Source organism: Elephas maximus, chromosome 6 (genome assembly GCF_024166365.1).
Source record: "Elephas maximus indicus isolate mEleMax1 chromosome 6, mEleMax1 primary haplotype, whole genome shotgun sequence".
NCBI lineage: Eukaryota > Metazoa > Chordata > Mammalia > Proboscidea > Elephantidae > Elephas > Elephas maximus.
Genome location: NC_064824.1, coordinates 59,334,768 through 59,360,620, shown reverse-complemented (window position 1 = coordinate 59,360,620; position 25,853 = coordinate 59,334,768). Strand labels below are relative to the sequence as shown.

General features: G+C 37.9%; 1 protein-coding gene across 1 annotated transcript in view; it reads right to left on the bottom strand.

The window, feature by feature from the left end:
- SLC4A10 (solute carrier family 4 member 10) overlaps positions 1 to 20,298 on the bottom strand; it is a 234,851-nt gene extending 214,553 nt beyond the window's left edge. The window contains exon 1 of the mRNA XM_049888826.1: positions 20,168 to 20,298. Within this exon, the coding sequence (XP_049744783.1) occupies positions 20,168 to 20,248 (81 nt within the window). The 5' untranslated portion in view covers positions 20,249 to 20,298. The remainder of the gene's footprint in view (positions 1 to 20,167) is intronic.
- Positions 20,299 to 25,853: the final 5,555 nt, after the last annotated feature.

Genomic DNA, 25,853 nt, shown 5'->3' with positions numbered 1-25,853 from the left:
ATTTGCCGTGGTAAGAACTCTGACAAATATCTTGAAGGTAATGGAGACACTTTGAATGGTTTGCAGTAGGCAAGTGCCTGGTTCTGGTCTACATTTCAGAAAGAGTACTCTGGCAGCGGAGTGGTTGATCAATTGGCTTGAGAATGGGTGGGTGGAAGAAAAAGAAAGAGCAGTAAAGATATGATTACAATAGTCCAAGTGAGAAATAAATGTGAACCACACTAAGGCCAAGACAATGGGAAATGAAGATTTTGGACTCAAGAGAAAGAATCTACCTATCTTGGTGAGTAATTTGTTCTGAGATTGCGGTAAAGGTGTTGAAGATGGTCCTCAGGTCATCATGATAGAAAAGACAAAAGTGTTTTGAGGAGAAAATTGTGAATTTAATTTGAGACCTACGAAGTCTGAGATGTTTATAGAACAAATGAGCAAAGATGTCTAACAGGATGCAATGTCTAGAGCACAAGAGAGAGCTGTGCCATAGATCTGAAGTCATCAGCATATAAAGTAGCAGTTCTCAATCCTGGCTGCCCATCAGATTCACTTGGAAAATTATTTGAAAATATGAAGGCCTGGGTTCTATCTTCAGATACTTTATTTATTAATTCTGAGATAAGCTTGACCATCAACGTTATTAAAAAAGATACACATGTGAATCTGGTAGTCACAACTGAGAAGCACTGATGGGTAATTTAAGTCATGGATAAGGATTAGACTAGTGTTTTTTAAATAGTGGTTGGCAACCCATTAAGGGAGACTGAGAAGAAATTATCAGAGAGATTATGATAATAATAATATTGTAGTTTATTGTGCACCTATGTCAAGAACTGTGCTAGTACTTTACATACATTATTGATAGGGTAAGGAAAACCAGACAGAAGAAGTATAATAAAAGTAGTCATAACTCTTCCATGAATTCGTCTACAGTAATTTCAGTTTACATTGATGTCTCTGTTCTCAATTTGGCATTTAAACCCACACACTGGTGTCCAGCCAATTCTGAGTCATAGAGACCCTAAAGGGCAGAGTAGAACTGCCCCATAAGGTTTCCAAGGCTATAAATCTTTAGAGAAGCAGTCTGCCACACCTTTCTCCCGCAGAACAGCTGGTGGATCCAAACCACTGACCTTTTGTTTAGAAGCAGAGCACTTTAACCACTGTGCCACCAAGGATCCCTTATTTGGCATTCAGAATATACTAATTTTTAAGGAGCCCTGGTGGCAGTAACAGTCAAGAGCTTGGCTAGCAACCAAAATGTTGGTGGTTCAGAGAAAGACATGGCAATCTGCTTCTATAAAGATTACAGCCTAGGAAACCCTACCGGCAGTTCTGCTCTATCACGTAGGGTTGCTATGAGTCAAAAATTGACTCAAAGTCCCCTAACAACAACTTATATATAGCTGTATAATTCAGGTGTATATAACCTGAAGCATTATAAAACAGCAGTTAACAGCAAGAGCTTTAGAGAGAGGTTTCCAGTTTTGAGTACGATGTTGTCCTATTCTTTGCTGGCAATTTTGATTTTAGGCAAGTTACTTAATCTCTCTTTTAAAAACCCATTGCCCGTGGGGTGGATTTCAACTCATAGCAACCATATAGGACAGAGTGTAACTGCCCAGTAGAGCTTCCAGGGAGCGGCTGGTGCATTCGAACTGCCAACCTTTTGGTTAGCACCCCAGCTCTTAACCATGACATCAGGGCTCCAATCTCTCTTTGGGTATATGATACATACTTAAAGTATAACGTGTATATATACACACACATGTTATAGTTTATACATGTATATACATATACGTGTTTTTTTATATGTATATATATATATATATATACACATACACAAACATGTGTGTAGGTATATGTATCTGGATTTGAATTGCCGACCTTTTGGTTAGCAGCTGAACTCTTAACCACTGCACTAGCAGGGCTCCATAGTATATTGGAGTTCCAACGCACCAGCTGCTCCATAGGAGAAAGATGTGGCAATGTGCTTCCATAAAAACCACAGCCTTGAAAACTCTATGGGGCAGTTCTACTCTGTCCTAGAGGGTCACTATGATTCAAAATCAACTTGACAGCAATGAGTTTGCTTTTTGTTTTGTTGCTGTTGTTATATATATAAATATATACATGGAAACCTGTAAACCTATCTGTCAGTTTGTCGTACTGTGGGGGCTTGTGTGTTGCTGTGATGCTGGAAGCTATGCCACCAGTATTCAAATAAAAGCAGGATCACCCATGGCGAACAAATTTCAGCTGAGCTTCCAGACTAAGACAGAGTAGGTAGAAAGGACCTGGCAGTGTACTTCTGAAAGGAATCAGCCAGTGAAAACTTTATGAATAGCAGTGAAACACTGTCTAATATAGTGCCAGAAGATGAGCCCCTCAAGTTGGAAGGCACTCAAAATACTACTGGGGAAGAGCTGCCTCCTCAAAGTAGAATTGGCCTTCATGATGTGGATGCAGTCAAGCTTCTGGGACCTTTATTTGCTGATGTAGCATGACTCAGAATGAGAAGAACCAACTGCAAACATCCATTAATAATTGGAACCTAGAATGTATGAAATATGAATCTAGGAAAATTGGAAATCATCAAAAATGAAACGGGGAGGCGGGGCCAAGATGGCGGACTAGGTGGACGCTACTGTGGATCCCTCTTGCAACAAAGACTCGGAAAAACAAGTGAATCTATCACATACATAACAATCTACAAAGTCTGAACAACAAACACAGATTTAGAGATGGAGAACGAACAAATACGGGGAGACAGCAATTGTTTTCAGAGCCAGGAGCCAGCGTACCAGTCAGGTGACCTTCGGAGCCCAATTTGGGGCAGAGCCCAGGGGGGCAGACGGCACAGACAAGGGGCCCAGCCCTAGCCCCCGAACTCATCCCGGGGGGGGGCGCAGCCGGTTCACACGGGTGGCGTGGTGGCGCAGCCGGTGGGAGAAGTCCCCGGGAGGCAGTGACTGATCTTGGAGCGGGGAGAGCAGCGTCCCAGCCGGGGAGCCGTCCCGCTGGGATTTTGGCGGGCGCGGGTAGGGCGTGAGCCCGGGGTACAGCTCCATCACCCTGAATTGACCCCGGGGTGGTCCCAGCCAGTTCATGCGGGCGGCGTGGCAGCACAGCCGATGGGAGAAGTCCCCGGGAGGCAGTGGCTGGTCTTGGAGCGGGGAGAGCGGCGTCCCAGCTGGGACGCCCAGTCGCGGCGCAGGCGCGGGGAGCTGCTCTGCTCTGCTGAGCTGACCCGGTGGGGGAGCCCACCCGGTTCGCGGGGGCGGCGTGCGACGCAGCTGGCGGGACGGGGAGACCCCAGGAGGCAGGGACTGATTTTGGAGTCGGGACTGCACCATCCCAGTAGGGGAGCCTTAACTTTGGGGGTGGGGCTGACAACGGAGGATCTGACTGTGACGTCAGCGGGCCAGACCCCCCGGGGGCAATCTCCACACAGCCAGTACATATAGGCGATGCGCCCCGCGGAAATCTCAGATATAATAGTCATTCCAAGTAAGACAAGCAACTCTGGCTATATTCTGAGGTGCTACTCTCCTAGCTCTCTGATCCCTCCCCCACCCTCCCCAGGCGGCTCCATTAACATCCGAATAGCCTGAGCCAGAGGGAGAACTCTGATAGGGATCTGACTGCATTTTTTTTAGCGGATTTTCTGGAAAAACTAGTTTCCCAGTGATGGCTCGGAGACAGCAGTCCATATCAAACCACATAAAGAAGCAGACCATGACAGCTTCTCCAACCCCCGAAACAAAAGAATCAAAATCTTTCCCAAATGAAGATACAATCCTGGAATTATCAGATACAGGATATAAAAAACTAATTTACAGAATGCTTAAAGACATCACAAATGAAATAAGGCAAACTGCAGAAAAAGCCAAGGAACACACTGATAAAACTGTTGAAGAACTCAAAAAGATTATTCAAGAACATAGTGGAAAAATTAATAAGTTGCAAGAATCCATAGAGAGACAGCATGTAGAAATCCAAAAGATTAACAATAAAATTACAGAATTAGACAACGCAATAGAAAGTCAGAGGAGCAGACTCGAGCAATTAGAATGCAGACTGGGACATCTGGAGGACCAGGGAATCAACACCAACATAGCTGAAAAAAAATCAGGTAAAAGAATTTAAAAAAAAGAAGAAACCCTAAGAATCATGTGGGACTCTATCAAGAAGGATAACCTGCGAGTGATTGGAGTCCCAGAACAGGGAGGGGGGACAGAAAACACAGAGAAAATAGTTGAAGAACTCCTGACACAAAACTTCCCTGACATCATGAAAGACGAAAGGATATCTATCCAAGATGCTCATCGAACCCCATTTAAGATTGATCCAAAAAGAAAAACACCAAGACATATTATCATCAAACTTGCCAAAACCAAAGACAAACAGAAAATTTTAAAAGCAGCCAAGGAGAAAAGAAAGGTTTCCTTCAAGGGAGAATCAATAAGAATATGTTCAGACTACTCAGCAGAAACCATGCAGGTAAGAAGGGAATGGGACGACGTATACAGAGCACTGAAGGAGAAAAACTGCCAACCAAGGATCATATATCCAGCAAAACTCTCTCTGAAATATGAAGGAGAAATTAAGATATTTACAGATAAACACAAGTTTAGAGAATTTGCAAAAACCAAACCAAAGCTCCAAGAAATGCTAAAGGAGATTGTTTGGTCAGATAACCAATAATATCAGGTACCAGCACAATACAAGGTCACAAAACAGAATGTCCTGATATCAACTCAAATAGGGAAAGCACAAAAACAAACAAATTAAGAATAATTCTAAAAAATAAATAAATAAATAAAATAATACACATAACAGGGAAATCAATAGGTAAAAGATCACAATAATCAAAAAGAGGGAATAAATACAGGAGGCATTGAACTGCCAGATGGAGAGTGATACAAGGCGATATAGAACGATACAAGTTAGGTTTTTACTTAGAAAAATAAGGGTAAATAATAAGGTAACCACAAAAAGGAATATCAACTCCATAACTCAAGATAAAAGCCGAGAAAAACGTAACGACTCAACTAACATAGTCAAACACTATGAAAATGAGGATCTCACCATTTACTAAGAAAAACGTCTCAGCACAAAAAAGTATGTGGAAAAATGAAATGGCCAACAACACACATGAAAAGGCATCAAAATGACAGCACTAAAAACTTATTTATCTATAATTACGCTGAATGTAAATGGACTAAATGCACCAATAAAGAGACAGAGAGTCACGGACTGGATAAAGAAACATGAGCCATCTATATGCTGCCTACAAGAGACACACCTTAGACTTAGAGACACAAACAAACTAAAACTCAAAGGATGGAAAAAAATATATCAAGCAAACAATAAGCAAAAAAGAAGAGGAATAGCAATATTAATTTCTGACAAAATAGACTTTAGACTTAAATCCACCACAAAGGATAAAGAAGGACACTATATAATGATAAAAGGGACAATTGACCAGGAAGACATAACCATATTAAATATTTATGCACCCAATGACAGGGCTGCAAGATACATAAATCAAATTTTAACAGAACTGAAAAGTGAGATAGACACCTCCACAATTATAGTAGGACACTTCAACACACCACTTTTGGAGAAGGACAGGACATCCAGTAAGAAGCTCAATAGAGACACGGAAGACCTAATTACAACAATCAACCGACTTGACCTCATTGACTTATACAGAACTCTCCACCCAACTGCTGCAAAATATACTTTTTCTTCTAGTGCACATGGAACATTCTCTAGAATAGACCACATATTAGGTCATAAAACAAACCTTTGCAGAGTCCAAAACATCGAAATATTACAAAGCATCTTCGCAGACCACAAGGCAATAAAAGTTTTCAATAACAGAAAAACTAGGGAAAAGAAATCAAATACTTGGAAACTGAACAATACCCTCCTGAAAAAAGACTGGGTTATAGAAGACATCAAGGAGGGAATAAGGAAATCCATAGAATGCAACGAGAATGAAAATACTTCCTATCAAAACCTCTGGGACACAGCAAAAGCAGTGCTCAGAGGCCAATTTATATCGATAAATGCACACATACAAAAAGAAGAAAGAGCCAAAATCAGAGAACTGTCCCGACAACTTGAACAAATAGAAAGTGAGCAACAAAAGAACCCATCAGGCACCAGAAGAAAACAAATAATAAAAATTAGAGCTGAACTAAATGAATTAGAGAACAGAAAAACAATTGAAAGAATTGACAAAGCCAAAAGCTGGTTCTTTGAAAAAATTAACAAAATTGATAAACCATTGGCTAGACTGACTAAAGAAATACAGGAAAGGAAACAAATAACCCGAATAAGAAACGAGAAGGACCACATCACAACAGAACCAAATGAAATTAAAAGAATCATTTCAGATTACTACGAAAAATTATACTGTAACAAATTTGAAAACCTAGAAGAAATGGATGAATTCTTGGAAAAACAGTACCTACCTAAACTAACACATTCAGAAGTAGAACAAGTAAATAGACGCATAACAAAAAAAGAGATTGAAACGGTAATCAAAAAACTTCCAACAAAAAAAAGCCCTGGCCCGGACGGCTTCACTGCAGAATTCTACCAAACCTTCAGAGAAGAGTTAACACCACTACTACTGAAGGTATTTCAAAGCATAGAAAAAGACGGAATACCACCTAAATCATTCTATGAAGCTACCATCACCCTGATACCAAAACCAGGTAAAGACATTACAAAAAAAGAAAATTATAGACCTATATGCCTCATGAACATAGATGCAAAAATCCTCAACAAAATTCTAGCCAATAGAATCCAACAACACATCAAAAAAATAATTCACCCTGATCAAGTGGGATTTATACCAGGTATGCAAGCCTGGTTTAATATCAGAAAAACCATTAATGTAATCCATCACATAAATAAAACAAAATATAAAAACCACATGATCTTATCAATTGATGCAGAAAAGGCATTTGACAAAGTTCAACACCCATTTATGATAAAAACTCTTACCAAAATAGGAATTGAAGGAAAATTCCTCAACATAATAAAGGGCATCTATGCAAAGCCAACAGCCAATATCACTCTAAATGGAGAGAACCTGAAAGCATTTCCCTTGAGAACGGGAACCAGACAAGGATGCCCTTTATCACTGCTCTTATTCAACATCGTGCTGGAAGTCCTAGCCAGGGTAATTATGCTAGACAAAGAAATAAAGGGTATCCGGATGGGCAAGGAGGAAGTATAGCTATCACTATTTGCAGATGACATGATCTTATACACAGAAAACCCTAAGGAATCCTCCAGAAAACTACTGAAACTAATAGAAGAGTTTGGCAGAGTCTCAGGTTATAAAATAAACATACAAAAATCACTTGGATTCCTCTACATCAACAAAAAGAACACCGAAGAGGAAATAACCAAATCAATAACATTCACAGTAACTCCCAAGAAGATAAAATACTTAGGAATAAATCTTACCAAGGATGTAAAAGACCTATACAAAGAAAACTACAAAGCTCTACTACAAGAAATTCAAAAGGACATACTTAAGTGGAAAAACATACCCTGCTCATGGGTAGGAAGACTTAACATAGTAAAAATGTCTATTCTACCAAAAGCCATCTATACATATAACCCACTTCCGATCCAAATTCCAATGTCATATTTTAAGGCGATAGAGAAACAAATCACCAATTTCATATGGAAGGGAAAGAACCCCCGGATAAGCAAAGCATTACTGAAAAAGAAGAAGAAAGTGGGAGGCCTCACTCTACCTGACTTCAGAACCTATTATACAGCCACAGTAGTCAAAACAGCCTGGTACTGGTACAACAACAGGCATATAGACCAATGGAACAGAATTGAGAATCCAGATATAAATCCATCCATGTATGAGCAGCTGATATTTGACAAAGGACCAGTGTCAGTTAATTGGGGAAAAGATAGTCTTTTTAACAAATGGTGCTGGCATAACTGGATATCCATTTGCAAAAAAATGAAACAGGACCCATACCTCACACCATGCACAAAAACTAACTCAAAGTGGATCAAAGACCTAAACATAAAGACTAAAACGATAAAGATCATGGAAGAAAAAATACGGACAACCCTAGGAGCCCTAATACAAGGCATAAACAGAATACAAAACATTACCAAAAATGATGAAGAGAAACCAGATAACTGGGAGCTCCTAAAAATCAAACACCTATGCTCATCTAAAGACTTCACCAAAAGAGTAAAAAGACCACCTACAGACTGGGAAAGAATTTTCAGCTATGACATCTCCGACCAGCGCCTGATCTCTAAAATCTACATGATTCTGTCAAAACTCAACCACAAAAAGACAAACAACCCAATCAAGAAGTGGGCAAAGGATATGAACACACATTTCACTAAAGAAGATATTCAGGCAGCCAACAGATACATGAGAAAATGCTCCCGATCATTAGCCATTAGAGAAATGCAAATTAAAACTACGATGAGATTCCATCTCACACCAACTAGACTGGCATTAATCCAAAAAACACAAAATAATAAATGTTGGAGAGGCTGCGGAGAGATTGGAACTCTCATACACTGCTGGTGGGAATGTAAAATGGTAGAACCACTTTGGAAATCCATCTGGCGTTATCTTAAACAGTTAGAAATAGAACTACCATACAACCCAGAAATCCGACTCCTCCGAATATACCCTAGAGATACAAGAGCCTTCACACAAACAGATATATGCACACCCATGTTTATTGCAGCTCTGTTTACAATAGCAAAAAGCTGGAAGCAACCAAGGTGTCCCTCAACGGGTGAATGGGTAAATAAATTGTGGTATATTCACACAATGGAATACTATGCATCGATGAAGAACAGTGACGAATCTCTGAAACATTTCATAACATGGAGGAATCTGGAAGGCATTATGCTGAGTGAAATGAGTCAGAGGCAAAAGGACAAATATTGTATAAGACCACTATTATAAGATCTTGAGAAATAGTAAACCTGAGAAGAACACATACTTTTGTGGTTACAAAGGGGGGAGGGAGGGAGGGAGGGAGAGGGTTTTTTATTGATTAATTAGTAGATAAGAACTGCTTTGGGTGAAGGGAAAGACAACTCTCAATACATGGAAGGTCAGCTCAATTGGACTGTACTAAAAGCAAAGAGGTTTCCGGGATAAAATGAATGCTTCAAAGGTCAGCGGAGTAGGGGCGGGGGTCTGGGGAACATGGTTTGAGGGGACTTCTAAGTCAATTGGCAAAATAATTCTATTATGAAAACATTCTGCATCCCACTTTGAAATGTGGCGTCTGGGGTCTTAAATGCGAACAAGCGGCCATCTAAGATGCATCAATTGGTCTCAACCCACCTGGAGCAAAGGAAAATGAAGAACACCAAGGTCACACGACAACTAAGAGCCCAAGAGACAGAAAGGGCCACATGAACCAGAGACCTACATCATCCTGAGACCAGAAGAACTAGTTGGTGCCCGGCCACAATCGATGACTGCCCTGTCAGGGAGCACAACAGAGAACTCCTGAGGGACCAGGAGATCAGTGGGATGCAGACCCCAAATTCTCATAAAAAGACCATACTTAATGGTCTGACTGCGACTAGAGAAATCCCGGCGGCAATGCTCCCCAGACCTTCTGTTGGCACAGGACAGGAACCATCCCTGAAGACAACTCATCAGACATGAAAGGGACTGGTCAGCGGGGGGGAGAGAGCTGCTGATAAAGAGTGAGCTAATTAAATCAGGTGGACACTGGAGAGTGTGTGGGCAACTCTTGACTGGAGGAGGGATGGGAAGATAGAGAGAGAGGGAAGCTGGCAAAATTGGCACGAAACGAGGGACTGAAAGGGCTGACTCAATAGGGGGAGAGCAAGTGGGAGAAGGGAGTAAGATGTATGTAAACTTACATGTGACAGACTGATTGGATTTGTAAATGTTCACTTGAAGCTTAATAAAAGTTAATTAAAAAAAATGAAATGGAATGCATAAACATCAATATCCTAGGCATTAGTGAGCTGAAATGTACTGGTATTGGCCATTGCAAATCAGACAATCATATGGTCTACTATGCTGGAAATGACAACTTGAAGAGGAATGGCATCACATCCATTGTCAAAAAGAACATGTCAAGATCTATCCTGAAGTACAATGCTGTCAGTGACAGAATGATGTCCATATACCTACAAGGAAGACCAGTTAATACAACTATTATTCAAATTTACACACCAACCACTGAAGCCAAAAATGAAGAAATCAAAGATTTTTACCAACTTCTGCAGTGTGAAATTGATCAAACATGCAATCAGGATGCACTGGTAATTACTGGTGACTGGACTGCAAAAGTTGGAAACAAAGAAGAAGGATCCATAGTTGGAAAATATGGCCTTGGTGATAGAAACGATACAGGAGATTGCACGACGGAATTTTGCAAGACCAATGACTTCTTCATTGCAAATACTTTTTTTCACCAATATAAATGGTGGCTATACACTCGAACCTCACCAGATGGAATACGCAGGAATCAAATCAACTACATCTGTGGAAAGAGATGATAGAAAAGCTCAACATCATCAGTCAGAACAAGGCCAGGGGCTGACTGTGGATCAGACCACCGGTTACTCCTATGCAAGTTCAAGCTGAAACTGAAGAAAATTAGAACAAGTCGACGAGAGCCAAAGTACAACCTGGAGTATATCCCACCTGAATTTAGAGACCATCTCAAGAATAGACTTGACACGTTGAACACTAATGACATAAGACCAGACGAGTTGTGGAATGCCATCAAGGACATCATTCATGAAGAAAACAAGAGGTCATTAAAAAGACAGGAAAGAAAGAAAAGACCAAAACTGATGTCAAACAGACTCTGAAACTTGCTCTTGAATTTTGAGTAGCTAAAGCAAAAGGAAAAAATTATGAAGTAAAAGAGCTGAACAGAAGATTTCAAAGGGCAACTCAAGAAGGCAAAGTAAATTATTACGAAGACATGTGAAAAGACCTGGAAATAGAAAACCAAAAGGGAAGAACACACTCAGCATTTCTCAAGCTGAAAGAACTGAAGAAAAAATCAAGCCTTGAGTTCCTATACTGAAGGATTCTACAGGGAAAATATTAAAAGACTCAGGAAGCATCAAAAGAAGATGGAAGGAATACACAGAGTCACTGTACCAAAAAGAATTGGTCAACGTTCAACCATTTCAGTAAGTAACATATGATCAGGAACCAATGGTACTGAAGGAGTTCAAACTGCACTGAAAGCACTGACGTAAAACAAGGCTCCAGGAATTGAGAGAATACCAGTTGAGATGTTTCAACAAATGGATGCAGCATTGGAAGTGCTGACTCATTTATGCCAAGAAATTTGGAAGACAGATACCTGGCCAACCGACTGGAAGAGATCCACATTTATGCCTATTCCCAAGAAAGGTGATCCAACTAAATGGAGAAACTAAGGAATAATATCACTAATATCACAAGCAAGCAAAATTTTGCTGGAGATCATTCAAAAGCAGCTGCAGCAGTATATCGACAGGGTACAGCCAGAAATTCAAGCCAGATTTAGAAGAGGACGTGGAACCAGGGATATCATTGCTGATGTCAGATGGATCCTGGCTGAAAGCAGAGAATACCAAAAAGATGTTTACCTGTGTTTTATGGACTATGCTAAGGCATTGGACTGTGTGGATCATAACAAATTATGGATAATTGTGGAGAATGAGAATTACAGTACACTTAATTGCACTCATGAGGAATCTGTACGTGAATCAAGAGGCAGTAGTTCGAACAGAACAAGGGGATACTGCATGGTTTAAAATCAGGAAAGGTGTACATCAGGGTTGTATCTTTTCACCATACCTATTCAATCTGTGTGCTGAGCAAATAACCTGAGAAACTGGACTATAAGAAGAAGAACGGTGCATCAGGATTGGAGAAAAACTCATTAACAACCTGCGTTATGCAGATGACACAACCTTACTTACTGAAAGTGAAGAGGACTTGAAGCACTTACTAACGATGATCAAATACCACATCCTTCATTATGGATTACACCTCAAACTTAAAGAAAACGAAAATCCTGACAACTGGACCAATAAGCAACATCATGATAAACAGAGAAGAGATTGAGTTTGCCAAGGATTTCATTTTACTTGGATTCACAATCAACATCCATGGAAGCAGCAGTCAAGAAATCAAAAGACACATTGCATTGGACAAATTGGCTACAAGAGATCTCTTTAAAGTGTTAAAACAAAGATGTCACCTTGAAAACTAAGGTACGCCTGACCCAAGCCATGGTGTTTTTGATGGCCTCATATGCATGCAAAAGCTGGACAATAAATAAGGAAGACCGAAGAAGAATTCATGCCTTTGAATTGTGGTGTTGGCAAAGAATACTAAGTATACTATGGACTGCCAAAAGAATGAACAAATCTGTCTTAGGAGAAGTGCAACTAGAGTGCTCCTTAGAAGCAAGGATGGTGAGACTTCTCATGTGCTTTGGACATGTTATCAGGAGGGATCAGTCCCTGGAGAAGGACATCATGCTTGGTAAAGTAGAGGGTCAGTGAAAAAGAGGAAGACCCTCAACGAGATGGACTGACACAGTGCCTATAACAATGGGCTGAAGCATAGCAACAATTGTGAGGATGGCGCAGGACTGGGCAGTGTTTTGTTCTGTTGTACATAGGGTCACTATGAGTTAGAACCAACTCGATGCCACCTAACTACAACAACAACAGGGAAACCCTGGTGGTGTAGTGGTTAAGAACTATGGGTGCTAACCAGAAGGTCGGCAGTTCGAATCCACCAGGGGCTCCTTGGAAACCCTATTCTGTCCTATAGGGTCACTGTGTGTCGGATTCGATTCAAGGACAACGGATTTTTTGGTATATATATACATATATACCAAAAATCTCCTTGGAAACTCTATGGGGCAGTTCTACTCTGTGTTATAGGGTCGCTATGAGTCGGAATCGACTCGACAGCACTGGGTTTATACATATATATACAAATACTTTAAGCATATTATATTGAAGTTACTTGAGGGAATGTTTTATATCTTTTATAGCTTTTCTCCTCAACTTTGTTTAATACAGTATGGCAGAATAATAATACCAAAAAACCAAATCCATGGCTGTCGAGTCTATTCCAACTCAAGGCGACCCTATAGGAATAATAATAGTTAACATTTATTAAGCCAGGCACTGTTGCAAGCACTTTCCAGTTTCGGTTGCTGTTGAGCCGATTCCAACTCATTACCCCATGTGTGTCAGAGTAGAACTATGCTCCACAGGGTTTTCAGTCAGTTAGCACCACCCAGGAACTCTGCAAGCGCTTTACTTGTATTGATGCATTAAATTCTCATAACAGCTACAGAGGTTAGTATATTAGTATCCTTAGTTTACAGATGATAAAACTGAGGAAAAGAGAGATTAAGTAACTATCCTAAGATAAAAGTTGCCGTTAAAGGGGAAGATGTAGAACCCAAACCAGGGGATCCAGTTCTAAAGCCCTAACTCTTAAATACCATTATACTACCTCTGCCATATTTGATGAGACACTCAATAAATTTTTATGAGATTGAATTGAATTTTAAAAATAAAAAAATGGGTAAGAATAGATGGCATACATTTATATGCAGCACATTTTTCAATATACGCCCATCCCTCACTTATCAGAATGGTTAGGCTCCAAAGACCAAGTCATTATGCAAAAATTGGTGTTACGTGAAAATGGTGGATGACAACATCAGATCACAAAATGTAGGATGACTACATCATCACAAAACTGCCAAATTACATCATTACATAAATGCCAAATTACATCATTATATAACTTCCAAACCACTGAGAATCACAGCCCAGCCAAGTTGACACATAACCTTAACCTTCATAGCCACTGTTACTCTTGCCTCACACCTCAGTGTTCATTACTGCCAGATGTAAGTAGTTAATGCGTAAAATGGCTATTTCGCACATTAATGACATATGTCTAGCAGTAACGGGAGTAGATTTTTTACTGTTGTCATAAATGCAAAACGTCAGATAAAGAGATAGTAAATAAGTGAGAAGTAGGGATACTTCACTGGAGCCAGGTTCTATATTGCTTTTTAGAAAGAAGAGTTTGGTGAAGGAATATTCAGTTATCTTTTTAACATATTCCTCTTATAGTCCTGGACCATCATTTTTAAAAGGCTTCAAGTGAAGAAAGAATCACTTTTCCCTAAACATCTTTTATCTGCTTTTTTGAGAAATAAAACAATAAAAAGAAAGGAAATGTTTAAAAGTTTTAAAGCAACTCAAGGCTCAATGCTCTCCAAGTTTTCTCCCAGAAATGGATCTTTGATTCTAAAATAAGTTCTGAAAATATGTTAAACCCCTACCACAGGCATGACTCTTTCCCAGGCATTGTGACATCACAATTACTAATAAGAACAATCTCACAAGCGTTTTTGGAAAATAGGGCTTTCAAATAATTGCAGACTTCTACAGGAAGAAGCAAATCATTTTCAATTATATGAGCCTTCTATTGGTCCAAAAGTAGAGTCAGAAGTGCACCTGTGTCTGGTTTCATTTTAACTTTCCCTTGTGGAATTCTAAGAGTTTTACTTGTGACACACTTTATAGGGATCATGTACTAAATGAGAGTACTAGGCTCCAATGTTTTCACAATTCCCATGCACGAATGACATCTTCCTGGGTCTGATGCCAAAAGTCACATCCCAGCTGTCATATCTAAAGGAAATCTGCTCTTGGACGTTACCCAGCTTTTTTACTAACCCCAGGCAATACTGAAATGCCTCTAGTGTATGGATAGAAGATTTAAAAGTGGTGTTAAAGGTATTAAGCAATGACAGCTACTTTATCATTTCTAAATGAACAAAGAGCAAGCTAAAACATCCAAGTGACTTCCATGATTAGAAATAACAATTTCTATTTCCAATTTTCTCTAAGGTAAAATCCTTCTTATCCAAAACTTCACCATAGTGACAGGAGTATTCATTGTCTTAAAATGACCCACTAGATTGTCCTTGGTCTAGGAAATGTCAAAAGCAAAGCCAAAGCTAAATCAGATTACCAACCAATAAAATAGAGTTTACATCAGGGACAAGCAGGAGGTCTCTTAGGATCTGAAATCTAGGACTTTCAAGTGGTTGGGGATAGGCTGAGAAATGCTCTCACATGCAATTTTGATAGGGAATTTTATTAAAATCTTTCATTTGTTTCTACCCCCTACTTGTCTACTAACTACTAAATCTACTCAGGAATTTAATTTCATTTTCAAAGTCTCAAGAGGGTTAGAGCTCTGAAAATGACTTCAAAATATAGGTACTGCTCTTTTGTTTTTTCTTTTAACTTTCCCCAGGAATAAGTAGAAATATTCACAGTTTAGAAATCGTAATCTAACATTTAAGACTCTACACTGTGTGGTCCCCACAAATCTTTCCGCTAGGCTATACTATTTGCTTTTTGTCTTCCTACCTTTACTCATGTTGTTTCCTCTCCTGAAACGGCCTTTCCCCATCTTGTCAGTCTTCAAGGCCTACCTCATATGTTAACTTTTTCATGCTTCCCTGATTTCCCAACTAGCCTGCCCTCTCATCTCCCCACTCAGCTTGAAGTATTCTGTCCACTAAACCTCAACAAAATAATTTGTACCTCTTTCATCTCTTTTTTAAAGCTCTGCGATGCTTACTTGTATTTAATGTTCGTGATCCACTATCTGCAACGTTCTACAGGCAGGGATCTACATTGGCTTTCGTACCCTTGGTCCGTACTGTACTTACTACCACGTTGTAGGTAGTTGTGTAGTTTGTTTGTTTTAGCAAATTTCATCATCCTGAAGTTCAGCTGGCCCTGTGCTAATGTCTGGGAAAGAGCTCCAGGTTGAGAAAATTGCTCAAGAGAAGAGAATTGAATTTCAGAGATGTCACAAAATGTAACACTTAAGCATTTACATTTCATCCAAATATCAAATTACTCATTTGCACTTAGAATTTACTGACAATTTTTAAGCAGACAGATTTTTTTACATTTATAATCACCAGGGATTCAAAATTTTATATCCTATCAAATAGGGACTTGAATTGTTCTAGTCATATATACAGTATTGCATTCATAACCTATTTCATTTTAGTCCTTCATCTAGAATAAAAATACTAATTAAAACAGAATTTGTGTCAGTGAAATTTTTTGTCCTGGACATTTCTGACGCTTAATAAAATAGATCAGACCATTAAATCTAAACTATGTGACCTGCCCCTATTATTTTCTTTATATCTTGATTTTTACCCCTTAACTTTAATCTTAAACCATAACCAAGAAAGGCTTGACACTGCTAATAAAATTTGTCCAAACTTATAATAATCTTTCTGTCATGAATGAAGTTGTTTGTATAATATAGAAAAGCAAAGGACCTATACACATAGAATCCGAATACAGTAGATCTTTAAATCAGGCAAGTAAGCAGATGCAAAAAAAACTTTCAACATAAAATGTTTTCATCAAGTCCCAATTCTTATTGTCAGCAAATTTAAAAATTTAATCAGAGGTAACATATTTTTCTTTGTATTTTTGTCACCAGCTTTATTTAAGTATAGCACATGCTTTTGGTTCAATTTCTTATTTAATAAGAGGAGTGAGGAAGAGGAACAAAACTAAACTGCATGACAACCCGTATCAAAGCCTGCATAACATAGCCCATTCTAGCTCTTAGAATGTATATAATAATGTCTGTCAATAAATACCAATCAAACGAAACCTTCTGCCATTGAGTTGATTCCGACTCATGGTGAACCTATGGGACACAGTAGAACTGCCCCATAGGGTTTCTAAGGAGTGCCCAGTGAATCTGAACTGCTGACCTTTTGGTTAGCAGCTGTAGCTCTTAACCACTATGCCACCAGAGTTTCCGTCCATAAATACGGTGCTTGCTATATGCTAGGGACTCTTGTAAATGTTTTATAGACATTAACTCATTTAATTTTTACAACTCTTTGAGGTAGATAATATTGTTATCCCTATATTAATGAGGAAACTGAACCCCAGAATGGTTAAGTAACTTCCCCAAGATCATAAGGCTAGTAAGTGGTACAGCCAAGGTTTGAACCCAGTCACTAGGGCTCTAAACTCCATATGCTTAAAGACCATACTATAAGCCTCTTAGTTCAGCCAGCAGTTACAAACCTGAAGAAATTGCAAATCAACTTTCTATTGCTCTAATGAGATACCAGGTATGTTGGAGGCACTATTGGGCAACATCCCCCAGGTTGGGATTCTGGGAAAACAAGGACTTTGTATCTGCTCGACCCATCCCCCTGTGGCTTCAACCAGCATACTGGTGCAAAAAGAGTAGATAATAGTGCCTGGCTCTTAAGCAGCCAGCTAGCTAAGGCTACTTCCATAACTCCTCCCAGTCCCTTTTTTCAGAGCCTGAGGTGAATCCTATTTCCCTCATTTTATTCAAAAGACTTTCCTAAATAACCTAGTTAGCATCAGACAATCCCACACTCGCTACTCTTTATTTCCAAATGTAATCCCTATGAGATCAAAACCCCCTTCCCCAATATTTATCCAGGTCACCATGAGTGGGAATTGATTGGACTGCAGCTAACAAGAAGAAGCCTAGAATTAGAGTAGCTTGGCTGTCCCTGTTTCGAGCTGATTTTTGTGGTCCCTGTTTTTGCCTCCTGACAGTGGAGTAGGTCCTCCTTCACTCTCAAAATAAACTGACAACTCTGTCTTATAAAACATTCAAAGCTATTTTCTTGATTCATAGTTTATAATGCCTTGGCACAACAAATTGGGCATACTAGGAGAATTTAATGCAGTTGTAATAAAAGTATGAAATGATTTATTATATAATTTGCTCCAGCCTCTTATTTCTGTAATACTAAGAAACTTACATAAGAAAAAAAGAGTTGTATGTAACTCATTCCAGGCTTGAACATCAGTTTATAGATGGTTGTAGCACATCATCTTAGAAAAATCAGTTCAAAATATAAGCATACCTCACCGTGCACATTTGCTCATAAGCTTACTGAGAGCAGGAAATATCTTTTCATTTTTCTGTATTCTCACAACATCAAATACTGTATCTTGCAAATGGTCACCTTTCATATAATGTTTATCAAATTGAAGAATTACTCAAACACTTTCTTATGGACAGCTTATCTTTAGAAACCTTTATGATGTGCAACGAAACGCAGGTATAAAATAGTACAACTGAGGCAACCATTGTAAAAAGGTGACCAGCCATTACTGGACAGGTTTACAACCAGTTTCACCACTCACAAGGTCAAGATCAGCTTGCAGCACAGGAACAAATGTTCACATTACATTTAAATGTCTGCTACAATCCAACCAGTCTTTACTTTTTAATGTAATGTATTTTGATATGGAAACAAGAGAAATTTCTCTCCAATTTGTAACTGAAATGACAAGTCTAAGACAGTAGTTTTTTTCACCTTACAAAAATTATCTTCATTTAATTGACACTAAAAGAAATTAATCAAAAATCCTTATGGTTTATTTTTTTCTTTTGAAAAGGTCATAAATACAGTGAAAAATAACAAAATGCTGTGAAACCAATATCTAGAGGAATCCCAAAGCAATGCCAAGAAACAGAATGTACTCATGGTGACTAATACATGCAAATACTGGAAATAAATTCTAACAGATTAAACAGGTTTTGTAGCAACTGAAAGGTATATTCAAATCATTCCAAAGCTAATCAAGCTTAATAATATGGCAATCTTCCCTACTAATAAGAATATAAGCTGGCTAAGTAGCCTGAACAACATATAAATTGAAGCCAATATCAGTAGGTAGAATTCTTTCAATGTGTTTTTAATTAAAAAGGAGAACTGACCCCTTAACTGAATCAATTTACTGTTGCAGACTTTTACTTCAGTTCTTTGTTAGTATATTCATTTTTAGTACCATATCATTTCACCCTGATGAGGCATTAAATTCTAATCATGCTACATAATCATGAAGACAAAACTATCTTTCTGTCGAGAAATGCAGAAACATTTTATCTCTTTTTGCTCATTTAATAGAGAGTATCTGGCCAAGTATCTGGCAAGTTCTCTAAAATTGGGGCAATGGTATGTGCAGTATAAAAAATATATATATTTCCTTCAAAATCTGAATGGCAAACACAGGTACAGTTTCCTGTTCAAGTACGTAATTCTGAGGACATGCTATAACAAACTGAAGTTAAGTGCATTATAACATGACAGGTAAACATATTTTAAAATAAACGGCAGAGTTTCAGGAGAAAATGGATATATACATTCAAATCCTTTGCTGTGATGATTCTCTACTCTTTGTAGTTAGCCTGTTTAATGTGGTCAGGTCTTTTCACTCTGAAAATGAAAGTAAGCAAATACCAAATCTCTCTGGGTCAAAAAATCTTAAACAAGCCTAAATGTCACACACTTTCTTTGTGCGAAACAGATTTATAGTCTGCTTTCATTCATAAGCAATGACTTAGCAGCTATCTATATTAAGAGCACCAAGACATTAATATTTCAGTGTATTGGAGAAAGGATTTAAACCAGTGCCTTTTAAAACGACTCAGATACTGCGATATAAATTTCAGTAAATTAGCTTATATCCTCGGTACTGAAAGACATAATTCTACTTATCAAACTTTTATAGCTATGTTACTACATGTTGTGAAGGAAGCAACATCTATTTCCAGGCAGAAGAAATTCCAGGTAAAAAAAAAAAATTGCAATATGTCACAATCTATAAGCAGCTAGTTATGATATATCCTTATCAGTTTGATCAATGTATTCCACTTTCATCGTTCTAAATAAAAGATAAAATAAAAGATGCAGTTCGAGTTTAGTCAGGCTTACTCTGGGAAAACCTGCAACATCCAAAGCCTTGCTTTTAATCATACACAAAGACTCTCTTCCCTTACTCTCCATGTCCCAAAAAAAGCTAAACACACACATACACACACACACTTCTAAAATTCATATTGTTTAGCTAGTGACGATTACTATAAATATTACTTGTTCAAATATCCTAAGGAAAATCTGACAATAAACAATTACATTGATTAATATATTCTAAATGACTAATAACCAGAAAAAATCAACAACCCTACATTCTAAAATTATTATCATAATGCATGAGGTCATACCTGATGACTTAGAGATTGAAAAGGCTCACAGGTTCCAGACTGCATGACCTCTCTATTTCCAGAAACCCCCAAAGATTGCATTTCCTGTCTTACAAAAGATTGTCACAGCCATCTCTCTCTCTCAGCATCTTCAGGACTAGTGAAGAAAACATCAAACAGCAGATCTGTCCATCAGTATCTGTTTAAGCCATCATCAAGATATCAGATCTTATATACTGTTTATCGTTTCCCCTGTGCAGTTACTAACGCCCTGTAGTAAGGGAGGCTGACACAGTTGTATTTGCTGATGCTGCTAACACTGTCTGAAAACAGTAAGCTTACTGCTCCGAGCAATTCTGCATCATCCAGGCAAAGAGGGAACCACATCCTTTAGGTTTCCCACTTCTGTTACTATAAAGATTCCACTTGCCAAGAACAGGTTGGTTTGTGTGTGTGAAGGGGAGGGAGAGGTTCTTTAAAAGTAAGCAATGTTCTATTTAATTATCTAACATATCTGTTACAAAGTCCATGTTAAAAGGTCAATTCTTAATTATTAGGCAGTTTTCTCCATATATGACTAAGCTTTAGTACAATGATTTTCAAGCAAAACTGTACTCTGATTTAAAGGAATCTCTCCTCCAAACCATGTGTATCATTACTCATCCAACCCATTAAATTAGAAGTGCCTAAAAATAAGGAATTTTTATTCTGGCTACCTTTGATAATTGTCTATAATATATAGGTAGATAAATAGTTTGGTAAGCCACATATTTACTTTTGAATTTTCAGGGGCTCCATTTTTATTTCATATCAGATCAACATGATCCAAATCAAAATAACCCTTTAAATTTTTAGTTAATATCTTCTTTAAAGAGCTTAACATGCAAAAGAGACAACATGCAATTATCAGATTCAAATGCTGCCTGGTTAAACCTAAGAATGAGACCTATGTAAGTAATTGGCATTTTTATTGTGAAATTTCATTGTGTCTTTGACTCATGCTCATCAAGTTTCTTATAATGCTTTCTTTTACCACAACATAGCACAATCAGGAATTTTTCAATTAATAAAGTAGTCTGCTGATAGAGAACCAATATCCTCTAAAATTATAATTGGAAATGCTTTCTCTTTACAATGTGACAAAAGGTTGTACTTTAGAAATAAAACAAAAACCAAAAAATGGCCAAAATTTTAGTCAATTTAATTCAATTCAAAATTAGGACAGGGAAGTGCAACATATCACCCTAAACAGCTATCATATTATGTACATCTTAAATTAATGATGCTATATTTTTTATGAACACTTTATTTATATACCTGTGAAATACACTGAGACTTAATGACAGCTTTTTTTTTAATGTGCTGTATAAATAAATAAATAAATATTTTATTTTTTTAATGTGCTGTATAGAAAATGTTTTAGATAAATGTAGACTAATAATAAATCAGTATTAATTTCCCTTCTACTCACAATTTTTTTTCCCTCACAAAATCTGATAAGCATAATATGTATTATCATGGAAACTAGTCAAAATTAGTGTTAAGAAATTAGCATTTTTAATAACCTAATCCACACTATCCTCTTAGAGAAGTCACTACCCCTAATTCCACAAGTTCAGACATAGACCTTAGTATTTTGGCTATATGTATACAAGTCTTGGTGGTGTAGTGGTCAAGAGTTTGGCTGCTAACCAAAAGGTTGGCAGTTGAATCTACCTGCTGCTCCTTGGAAATCCTACAGGATAGTTCTACTCTGTCCTACAGGGTCACTGTGAGTTGGAATTGGCTCAGAGGCAATGGTTTGTTTTTTTTGTTTTGTTCGTTTTTGTTTTATACAATGACATACGCCTGGATGAAGAACCATACGTAGACAAATACGGTGTATCTATGCAGTATTTATCCTCTTATTGTAATCAAAACAGGTGTTCATCCTTTAAGATTTATCTTCGCAATAAGGTCTTCCTAAGCTACAGCAGCTGTCTTTCTCTACATTCATCCATTCTTTCATATAGAAAATATTCAGCACCCTCAATGTGCCAGGTACTACATAGGTGCTAGGAATTCTGTGACAAACAACACAGAACTTGCTATCACAGAAAGCAGAGTAATTTAACAAGTACGTTTTGTTACGACAGAGAATTTTTAAAGAGATATGAAAATGATCACAGGGTATCCTAGTGTAATGGATTGAATTGTGTCCCCCAAAACCATGTGTCAACTTGATTAGGCCATGATTCCCAGTACTGTGTGGTTGTCCTCCATTTTGTGATTTTCCTATGTGTTATAAATCATAATCTCTGCCTGTGGTTAAAGAGGATTAGGGTGGGATATAACACCCTCGCACAGGTCACATCCCTGATCCACTGTAAATTGAGTTTCCCTGGGGTGTAGCCTCTACCGCCTTTCATCTTACAAGAGATCAAAGGAAAGGGAAGCAAGGAGAGAGTGGGGGACCTCATACCACCAAGAAAGCAGTGCCGGGAGCACAGTGTATATTTGGACCTGAGTTTCCTGTGCTAAGATGCTCCCAGATCAAGGGAAGACTGATGACAAGGACCTTCCTCCAGAGCCAACAGAGAGAGAAAGACTTCCCCTGGAGCTTGTGCCCTGAATTTGGACTTGTAGCCTACTAGACTGTGAGAGAATAAATTTCTCTTCGTTAAAGCATTCCACTTGTGGTATTTCTGCCACAGCAGCACTAGACGACTAAGACACTTATCCTAATCTAGGGATCAGAAAGGCTATTCCTAAGGAAGTACTGTTAAAAATTAATAAGATCCTGAACAAATCATATTCAAAGAATAGTAAATACAGCATGGTTAGACCATAAAGTGCAAGAAAGACAGTGGGGAGAAATGAGCTGAAAAGGTAGACTACGGCCCAATAATGGGAACACTCAGGAGCCATTTAAAGAGTTTGAGCTTTATCCTGAGGTGAATAAGAAGTGACCAATATCAGTTTTGTAGTTTTAGATTATCCTGGCTACATTGTGAAGAATCAATTGAGTGAAACAAAACTAGAGGAAGAGAAACAGGAAGCTGTTATATATAAATACAGAGCTGATGATGGCCTGAACCAAAGTGGTAGTGGTAGGAATGAAGAGAACTATATACACATACCAGATATGTACATACATATATATACAAATATATATGTATACCAGATATACTTCTTAGTTAAAAGTGAGAGGATTTGGAGATTGAAAGTGAAAGATGAGGGCAAGAGAAAAGTCAAGGTTGATTCCTACTCTCCTGTATTATTACAGGCTTCATTTTGGCTATCAGTACACTTTCATTGCATGTCTGATGTATTATTTATCCATTTCATGTGCATATGTTTAGTTTTTATAAATGAGTCAGAAAATTCTGAGAAGACTCACATCTTACATTCTGTGTCCTTTCATAATATGCGTATCTTAAATAATCAAACTTGTTAAATCAATAAATGTGAAATAAAGAGAAAATTGAACTTCTATTTCAGATATTTTGTCATAACATGGTTAAAACCTTGTGTTCATCAGTCTCTGGACATTAATAAGTACAGTTGTCCTCAGTATCCACAAGTGATTGGTTCCACAACCCCCACTGATACTAAAATCCAAGGCTGCCTGAGTCCCTTATATAAAATGGCATAGTATCTGCATATAACCTACACACATTCTCCCATATACTTTAAATCATGGTTAGATACCTAATGTAATATAAATGCTATGTAAATAGTTGTTATACTGTATTGTTTAGGAAATAATGGCACAGAAAAAAAAGATCTTTTCTGTGAATATTTTTCGATCTGTGGTTGGTTGAATCGCCCGATGCGAACCCGCAGATACAAAGTGCAGACTGTACAGGCTCTATAGATATATAAACATACATATATTTTCTAAATTTTCTCAGTGTTTTCTTGCAGCATAATTAATTGTTATGAGCCGGAATCGACTCAATGGTACTGGGTCCCTTTTTTTTTGGTTTTCACAATAAAAGTACCAAACATGGAATGAAAAGAAGTTCTTAATCTCTCTACCATCAAGGTGACAAAATCAACTTAAACCATAAAATTACACATTTATAATCTATTTCTTTGCTGGGTGGCCTATTTCATAGTAATTTAGCATGGACTAACCAATTAAAACTACCAATTAAAACCAATTTTAGATAACTATTGCTCTGTAAAGTATTTATTCTTAAAAATACTACTCACAGCAGTGTTATTAAGATGTGCCCCTAATAGTAAAGCAAGATGCCTCTACAATTCCCCTAACAAGTCTATATAACAAAAGTTTTGTAGAGAGCGTTGAAAAGCAGCCAAAATAGCAAAAGGAGCACAAATTTAAAGTAACTTCATCTATTTAATTATTTGCTGAACATCAGAACATTCCAAATAACAAAGAATTAGTATCTTAAAAACAACAAGAGCTTTACAATAATTATCACATGTTTAAGGTCTCTGGGTGGTGCAGATGGTTTGAGCTCAACTATCATGTCACTTGGAGGACAAAGGTGCACCTGACCCAAGCCATGGTATTTTTAATCACCTCCTATGCCTGCGATGGCTGGACAATAAATAAGGAAGACCAAAGAGGAATCAATGCATTTGAATTATGGTGTTGGTGAAGAATAGTGACTAAACCATGGACTGCTAGAAGAACAAACAAATCTGTCTTGGACGAAGTACTGCCAGAATGTTCCTTAGAATCGAGGATGGGAAGACTTCTTCTCACGTACTTTGGACACATCATCAGGAGGGACCAGTCCCTGGAGAAGAACATCAAGTTAGGTAAAGTAGAGGGTCAGCAAAAAAAACAAAGACCCATAACAGGATGGACTGACAGAGTGGTTGCAACAATGGGCTCAGGCATGGCAGTGATTGTGAGGATGGTGCAAGACTAGGCAGTGTTTTGCTCTGTTGTACATGGAGTCACTATGAGTCAGAATCAGCTTGACAGCACCTAACAACAACAACAAAAACCCTAACTGAAAGGTTAGTGGTTTGAACCCAATGAGTGGTACCACAGAAGAAAGGCCTGGCAATCTGCTTCCATGAAGAGTACAGCCAAGAAAACCCTAAGAAGCAGTTCTACTCTGTAACACATGGGGTTGCCTTGAGTCAGAGTTGACTCCACGGCAACATCTTTTTTTTTTTTTTAAACCACATCTTTAACTTTTGTTTTTCATCTCTTAGGGAGTATGTGATCCAATACCCTCATTTTATAGATAGGTCACTGAAGTTTAAAGAAGTTAAGTGACTTGTCCAGGGTTAGTTAGTTGCAAAGCCAAGGCCAGAATTCAAAATTCCTGTCTCCTAGTTTCAAAGTTTCCCCCAATACAAATCACTGGGTCTTTCAATTTTATCTTTGTAATATGCTTTATCTTCAGTAATTAAAATAACTTCCTTTTTAATATTGTTTCCTATATTTTTGTTAGGTTGAGAAACATTGTAAATACTTCATAAAAATAATACCATAAGAATTACTAGTTTTTTATATTAAAGTTTATGTTTATCATAAATAGTTATTTTTATTTAAAGGTGACATTTCAGAGAACTCCTCTGAAAACCTAAGTAATTCATTTTATTTTATATACTACTTCTAGAAATGCAAGTTAGTTCAATTTTCAAAGCAGTTTGTAATATGTATTAAGATCCTAAAAATGTTTCATCCTTTGCCTCAGTATTTCCAGTTTGGAGAATCTGTCCAAAGGAAATCATCTAA